General features: G+C 38.7%; 1 protein-coding gene across 2 annotated transcripts; it reads right to left on the reverse strand.

The window, feature by feature from the left end:
• Positions 1-34: 34 nt before the first annotated feature.
• On the reverse strand, positions 35-7090 carry LOC116022272 (NAD-dependent protein deacetylase SRT1). 2 transcript variants are annotated; one of them, XM_031262902.1, is made up of 14 exons: positions 6844-7089; positions 5812-5841; positions 5613-5705; positions 4988-5107; positions 4769-4869; positions 4471-4579; positions 3501-3580; positions 3068-3146; positions 2360-2413; positions 2008-2104; positions 1713-1795; positions 1385-1452; positions 639-744; positions 35-564 (listed from the first exon to the last, which is right to left on the reverse strand). In XM_031262902.1, exons 1-14 carry the CDS (start codon positions 6940-6942, stop codon positions 265-267), a joined length of 1419 nt encoding a protein of 472 aa, XP_031118762.1. In that variant the 5' UTR covers positions 6943-7089; the 3' UTR covers positions 35-264. The 2 variants fall into 2 exon arrangements, with proteins under 2 accessions (XP_031118762.1, XP_031118763.1); XM_031262903.1 differs by lacking the exon at positions 2360-2413 and having other exon boundaries at positions 6844-7090.
• Between the last annotated feature and the right edge of the window lie 1103 nt (positions 7091-8193).

Consider the following 8193-nt stretch of genomic DNA (forward strand, 5'->3'; position numbering starts at 1 on the left):
GATCAATTTTGACTGAAATCTTGCTCTAATTCAGTAGCTTTTGAATCTAGTAGACTAGAAGAGAAGAATGATTGAAGAGAATATACAATAATGGTGTTTCTAATTCCAGCTTCCTTTAATATGCCAGACCGAGTGTGCCTGATCTATCAAAATTCACTCAGTCCCTACATCATATTGACATTTTTCCAGTGAGAAGTATCAACTGTCTGTCACTAACAATATTTACATTATCCCTGCTGCAAATATTACACTGCCATGACCCTTCTATTTTCTAAGTAGCATTATTCTGGGTTTCCGGCCATTTGATCGCTTCCGAGATGGGATGGTGCCATTGATACTGCTGCATCCATGTTTCCTCTTCAACCCATTACTTGAACCCTGAGCTGTTGTTTCAAATTTCACTATGTTGGTTACAATGGCATGGACGAGCACCTCGGTTTTGGGGACCATGATCGTCTCTCTCTCGATGAGTGCAGTCTGTCCACAGCTTGGGTCGGCAATGGCTTCTTCCCTTAGCTTGTCGAAGATCACATTGTTGTCTTCCTTGAAGTTGTTTACAGAAACCTGTCATTCAAACCCCATCAGCTCAACTGATAAAAATGCTTCAAAATCATGCATTAAAGGTAATAACCGCCGACCATAAAATCAACAGGAATCTTGATTTCAGCAGAGACGCATTTGCAACCCTCGCTGAAGTTCAGTTTCATGATGATGTGAAAAGGGTTCGCTGTCTTTACCGTCCTCCTGACAAGAAACATAACTTCAATGAAGGTAACATAATTTAAAAGAACAAACTTGAAAGCACAGCAAGGTTTGCGTTGTGTTTGCTAGTTTCCTATATGGTCATATCAGTTCCAACGACGATGAACCTTTAAACTTATTAGTTTGAGACCCGAACTGAGTGCCTTCTGAGGATTATACAAAATATCATATTCCCAAACCATGAAATTGCCATCAAGTTCTAACATTTCCCGACTTTTGTTCTTTCATTTCAAGATAAAATTGTAGCTGGGGCAACTCCAACCAAATTGGTCAAGTTGTTGACTTGGAAACCACAAGGGGGTTACAAGTTCGACTCCTAACGGGAGTGGCCTATTGGCCTTTTTTGTTTGAACCGGTCTGCTATGGCAACCTAGGCTGGTTTACCTTCTTGTAGTCCTTTTCCGGCTAGGATCACGGGATTTATCCAGTGTACACCCTCAAGTAGTGGTTGCGAGTTTCTCTCGTCACCCAAAAAAAAGAGAATTGTAGAACTGGGATTATATTTTGGTTGCTGACATAATTCTATAAAGATCTTTCTGGATTTTATTTTGGTTTGCTGACTACACAGCAACCATCCATCAAGATGTCACACATTTTTACACCAGAAAAGACGTAAAGCTACCTTTTAAGATGAAGAGGTTCCTTATGTAGAATAGCCGTTTTCATGTTTTGACTTTCAGAGAAGGAAACCTAGAATACCATTCCAAATGCAGCAAAAAATGTTAGCCTCAAGTAAAACAAGATGGACAATGTGGCGTGCGTGACAATGAGCAAACACGTGACTGTTACCATAAATGAAGTCTCTTTACTGACTAGCTAGGCTTATATGTGAATGAAAACAGTCTCGATAGAAACGGTCAGGTTGCTCATCGGGTGGAGATAAAAGAAATTCCCAGTAAATGAGATAAAGAAGCACAGGGGAAGTAAAAACCATACAGCAAAAAACTTACCTCCACGGATTTGATAAAAGGCAATGGGGCTTTTTTTCCATGGATGCTTGCTAACTTGAGTGTCCAGTTAACATATTTTTTATCTACAAGACAAACAAGTAAACCTACTATGAGAAAGAAGCAAATCAATCCTAACCTATGAGTAAACGTTCTGCAATCAGTGTATCACAGAATATGTGGAAATGGAAATCAGATAAGAAAGAATTGAACTTTTACAACCTTCATCTTGAGTGAATATAGCATTTACTTAGTACGTTGACAAGACCGAAGACAAATACAAATCAAGGAACATTACCTAGACTTAGAGCCTGAGTGAAAATAGTCTGGAAAAGATCAATTCTAATAAAAGGTGGGATTCGGAGATTAAGAAAGTCCATGACCCCTGCAATTACCTGTTCATGATCATACTTTGTGAAACTCCTGAGGCTTAATAAATACTATACTGCTTCAGCTCTTAAGAAAATCCGTGCATTTCAATATAAAGCGGGAACCAAAATCACATTATGAGAGAGATAGAGAGAGAGACAGAGAGAGAGAGAGAGATTTTCCATGACAATGAAAATTTTTCTTTAATATAAGAATATTCTGATAGCAAACACCAGAATCAGAGTTGTAGAGAACGAACAGAATAATGAGAACTATGATACCTTATCTACAAACCCATGAATTACCAAACTAGCTTTCTTGTCCTTTGGGGTTTTCTGTAAAATAAAGGGGTGGTCATAAGAACCTATATAAATGCATAAAAGCATTTATATTCGATAGATAGCTTAGAATTTGAAACAAAATAGAAAATTTTAATATCTTTTGATTAGAGTATTGTGGAACATATTGAACATGGGATTTTATTAACTTCACGTGACTGCTGGGAATTTCACCCATTTCGCAAACTTCACTTTGTTGGCACTCTTGCGTTTGACCATATGCAAAGTTCTAGGTTACAAACATGAGCAAAGTACTATCCAAAGCTGCTTTGTATTTCATTTTAAGAAATAAGAAGAATGAATCAGTGCTTCTTATGAGTATTGAAGATCAGATTTAACCCTGTCAGCTTATTAAATCTGCATTTTAGGTGAAAGCATACAGTCAAGTAAACAGTATACGCTCTGTACATCTTAAATTTGATGTCTCGTGTCACAAATAAACCAGTGGAATCCCTACAAGGTTTTCTCAGTCATAAAGGGCATATAGATATGCATTGGTTTTTCACAGTGCTAGATTTTAGGCAGAATGGCAAATGTCTAAATTATCTTCAATGTGTTTGTGTGTGCATTGGAGAGAGAGAGAGAGAGAGAGAGGGAGGAAGAGATAGTCAAGAGAAGCTGTAAATAGCAATGGAACAATAATGGATGTACCTGAAGATTTACTATTACAATTTTCCCTCCATTCGGGAGACATTTAAGAGGCAAATTACATGCAGGTGTTATCTGCAAACTGCAATGGTAGCAAGAGTCATGAGTATTTAAGATTACAGAAATACAAAACTAAACAGTCAAAAGATGTTACAATTTATGATATCTTTCGACAGAGCAATCCTAAGGAAGTAGTAGGTTTATGTTCCAGTCAAGTGTTACAAAGTACTAGCCATGTATCAGCTTGATTAGATAGCAATGGAACTAAAATTGTCATTTTTGCAAGAAAATCATAAATAAGTAAATAAGGCAGCAAAAACAGAATATCGACAATGGGGTAGATGTGAGAAAATGAAAGCATGGGAAACTGCATACCAGAAAGGAGGGGAAAGCATGGGAAACCGCATCAAGAAAATGAAAGATACTTGTGCATTACCTTGTACCTAAACATAACACTACATCAGCCATTTTGCAATGTCTCTCTGCTGGATTCATCTCCTTTGGTGGCAAGGCATCCTGTTAGAGAGAGAGAGAGGTAGGTGGAAAGAGTATTAACAATGGGATAGCACGCTGAATGGTGATTCGTCAAAAAAGAGCAGCAAAATGGTCGTTTCTCTAATAACAGAGAAGAAAAATAAACTAGATCAATTAACTACTTTAATTTCATGTGCCATTTACTGGATGCCAGAGGAACACTTTGTTAATCCATTGTAACAGCACAAACTGTAAACCCTTTATATATAATCTGTTGGATATTTGAATGCACTAATCTACACCAAACTAAAGGTATGCCTAAATCAGAAGTTTGAAGTGCTGCCCAGTACTTGTCCATACGCATGGTATGGTCCATTTCCTACTTAAAGAGGACTGTAAAAGAACAGTTAAAGAAAATATATGGATTACTACAAGAAGAATGTAATCTATTCAAGTAATCTAATCCTCATGTACTAAATACTAGCAATACATTCTACATTATTTTCTTTTTCAAGATGCTTAAGATTTGAAAAGACAGTCTAGTATAATGAGAAGCCAAATTAGCTGTTCGTAAAACAACTTCTCTCACCTTTTTTTTTTCATTATGAAAAAAAAAAACATATAATTTTCCTTACTAAAAAAAAAAACACATAATTTTCCTCATTGGAGGTGGAAGTAAGGATTTCCATGGAATGCAAATATTCATGAATTATTAAGTGAACCTAACATCTAAAGCAGAGTTACTAAAGGGTACAAGACGGTATCCACTCATAAAAGAAATAGAGTTCCAATACAAAACCACAAATTTTGATAGGAGATTAAATAAAACACACTCCTATTTATTACAAAAGTAACAAAAGTGTAGGAGGTTTGAGGGAAGCTTTTACTCTCTGCAGAGTTGCTTAAGCTTGAAAAAAATATATTGTCATTACCTCCCAATCAAGAACAGTGTCTCTAAGCCTGGCACCACAGTCTGTGTTTGTACAATTTCGTGCTGTCTCCTTCAGTCCAATAGTTTCTACTTCAAAGTCTCTCATATACCTTTAGATGTCAAATTCATTGAATAAATTCCGAGGAGTGATGAGCATGTGGTATCAAAGTACAAGCACGAGAGCAATGAAAAATGCATAACCAAATTAGTAAAAGATCATTAAAAAATAAAGAGTCACACAACCTAGAACAACATGCTAATTATAAGGACAGAAATTGCAAATAAATATTAAGCCTTACTCAACTCCACAAGAAGGACATATTTCCATGAACGAATCTCCATGCAACTCAGAAAGTTTCTCCCTTGGAATACCAGATCGGAGATGGAGGCCATCAATATTCTAAAATTTCAATAAGCAAAGCAACAACATATCAAGTTAACAAAAAAAGATGAATCTAATCATGATAAGGGCTGGAGTAAGATGTGACCTATAGAAGAACACCAAGTCACCAACCCACCTGGCTAATAAGAAACTTTAGAATGCCAGCCTTCTCTAGTTCAACCAAGGCCATATGTGTCGAGCTTGGCATTGCACGGTGAAAAGGCAATGATGCCTCTGGCAAGGCTTTGCCTTCTTTCTAGAAGTCAAATGAAATGGACATTATACTCGGAACAAGCAACACAGACGAAATACTTGCGTCTTAACAGGCAACACTGGAATGCACTGTCTCAAATTAGTCTAATAGGCATACAAGTCACATGCATCCAAATTCCAAAAAAATGATGAGAAAACAATATACAAATGGAATTCCAATAAATCTATGCACTCTCAGTTGACTACTATGATTTCTGTGAATAAAATAAAGCTTATTCAAGATAAAAGTTCCATTCCAATCAAGTGAAACATCATAATTGTTATGTATCTTCCTCATTCCAATGACAATATTTCCCTCGCCAACCACAAGGCAGAATTTATAAACATTGGAGAGTGACCATGGAAAGCAATTCTTCAATTTTTTTAGTTTTTTTTTTTTTGATAGGATTAAATAGACTAGAAGCAGTTATGTAATGTAGAGTGACATGCTCTAGTAAAAACAGGGAGCCTCGAACTCCTAGAAACAGTTAACATAAATGCATAATTACCTGAAGGGTCCAGATACCCTTGGGGCCACGAAAGTCAGGTATACCACACGAAGTGGATATTCCTGCCCCAGTGAAAACCACTAAATGCTTACTCTGCACAAAAAAACCAGAACAAACTTTGAGTGGAAGATAATTAATAGAAGGGGTTCAGAACATGAAAGGAAACACACAACATACTAAATCATTGCAAGAAAGTCACCTTTTTAATCATCAAGGCAAGTCTCTCAACCTGCAATCTCAAAACAAAAAAGACCAATTACAGTCACAGCAATAGAGAGCTGCTGAGCAACTCCTCTCATCGTATTCTTTATAAGTAATCAGATTATCTATTTCACAAGGAGTTTCAACTTTTCTATTGATGAGAATGCAATAATTTATATCTCAATATATTATTTTCCTTCAAAAGAAGAATATGATCAACACATTGCAGCCATCTTTCCGGTTATTTTACTTATTCCTCACCAAAATTTCTAGGAAGATACAGGGAGTTAACTACTGTTTTAGCAAGAGCAATGAGTTCAAATGAACATCATATACCAAGTTACAACACAATTGCAGTACCCTTCATTTGCCCAAGTTACAACAGAATTGCAAACTTTCAGCAAATGCAGGATGTCCTTCAAGTACATTAGAAAAAGCAATAGGGTCGACTGAAACAAGACGATCTGAGTGAAAGATTTAGGAGGAGAACCAATTATGCATTCTCCTTTGGATACCATAAAATGTGAAAGTTCTTAGGTTTTGCAAACTTCCTCCACCAAGCTCTTCAACTGCACAAAAAGCAGATGGTTATCTGCTCTTGACAAATTCCCCATAAGGAACTAATTATCTGTTGCAAAAATACTTTTAGAAAACCCCAATGCCTGTTCTTGTTCAACCAACTGAAGTTCCAAAAATCCTCCTAGAACAACATTACCTTTCATGATTCCCTATCAAACACGGAGTAATATGACTAGAATTCCCCCAAGCATTGCAGCGATCAATAATGCCACCGTCTATCGCAGATCTAATCAGAGAACTAAACCGTACAACACAGAGCACCCAGCACACTCCGGCTTCCCCAAGAAACAATTCCCCAACTCCACAAGTGATTCATCATATAAACCTAACTAATTCGCTTAAGTAGTTGCAGTTACTCAAAATCAACAGAGCAGGAAAAGAAGAGAGGAAAGCAATTAAGGGCATTCAAGAAAAAAACGGAAGGGAGAAAGAGAAAGAATGTGAATCTCACTTTCTCCTCCAGAACATGGGTTGGGTCGTAATACTCAGTCATTCCAACGCTGCCCACATCTTCTATGTAAGAAAGCTTCTCTGCATAGCCCAGAGACATGGCTGCTGAGTTTTGTCCAAGAACAAAGCTCTCTTCTTTTTCCCTGTCTCTCCCTGGAAAAAAGTTGATCAAAGAAGAAAGAAAATTGAAGAGGACCAGAACAGAGGGCCCTTTAAGTGTGTAGTAAAGGGAGAGCAGCAATAGTTCTCTGGTCCTTTTTTCCCTTTTTTATGTGTGCGTTTTAAGGAGACCCCAAAAGCCAAAGTAGGTCTTCATGTGCTTAAATGGAAAAAGAAAAAAAATTGAATTCAAGAATCCCGAAAAGAGATAAAATGTATAATAATTATTTAAAAAGTAAGTCATGAGACGGTCTCATTAATCAAGATTTGTGAAACATATCACAAAAACGGGCAAAATATATGATGGGGACTGAGTCAGGGGTTGGATTGGAAGTTAGATTAGGGGTTAGGTCAATTAAGCAAGTCAGGAATTTTTAGTGGGCTTTTTGAAAACGAGCTTAGGATCGTTTGTCAAAAAATGAATTTGAAAAGGCACAACCGAGGAGGCGGCGGGGGTGGGGTGGTGGGTGGTGGGTGGGTGGGGAGTATTTTAGCATGGGTCCCGCTTTGGCTTCGACAAGGGGCATTGGGTCCGCTAACCAGCCAGAAGAGGAGGTGGTGGCGGGTTTAGCGATTGGAGGGTTGGTAGGTTTTTGGCAGCTTGGCAGGACACGCAGGGGGTCTGAAATTGCTAGGCATCCCTGTTCACTTATTCTCTACTTTGACAGTCCATAAATAATATATATATAGGGGTCATGGTCTTTTTTAGATACACTTTCGTTCTCATAGAACCCCCCCCCCCCCCAATGCAAATAGTGTTTGGTAATTAATTATCTAAGACCTAGCACTCTCACAATTGGTGGGATGCCATAGTGAACGCTAACCCGGGCCCTTAGGGGGGGGGGGGGGGGGGGGGGGGGGGGGGGGGGGGGGGGGGGGGGGGGGGGGGGGGGGGGGGGGGGGGGGGGGGGGGGGGGGGGGGGGGGGGGGAGTATTTTAGCATGGGTCCCGCTTTGGCTTCGACAAGGGGCATTGGGGTCCGCTAACCAGCCAGAAGAGGAGGTGGTGGCGGGTTTAGCGATTGGAGGGTTGGTAGGTTTTTGGCAGCTTGGCAGGACACGCAGGGGGTCTGAAATTGCTAGGCATCCCTGTTCACTTATTCTCTACTTTGACAGTCCATAAATAATATATATATAGGGGTCATGGTCTTTTTTAGATATCACTTTCGTTCTCATAGAACCCCCCCCCCCCC

The sequence above is a fragment of the Ipomoea triloba genome, chromosome 6 (assembly GCF_003576645.1).
Source record: "Ipomoea triloba cultivar NCNSP0323 chromosome 6, ASM357664v1".
Lineage (NCBI taxonomy): Eukaryota > Viridiplantae > Streptophyta > Magnoliopsida > Solanales > Convolvulaceae > Ipomoea > Ipomoea triloba.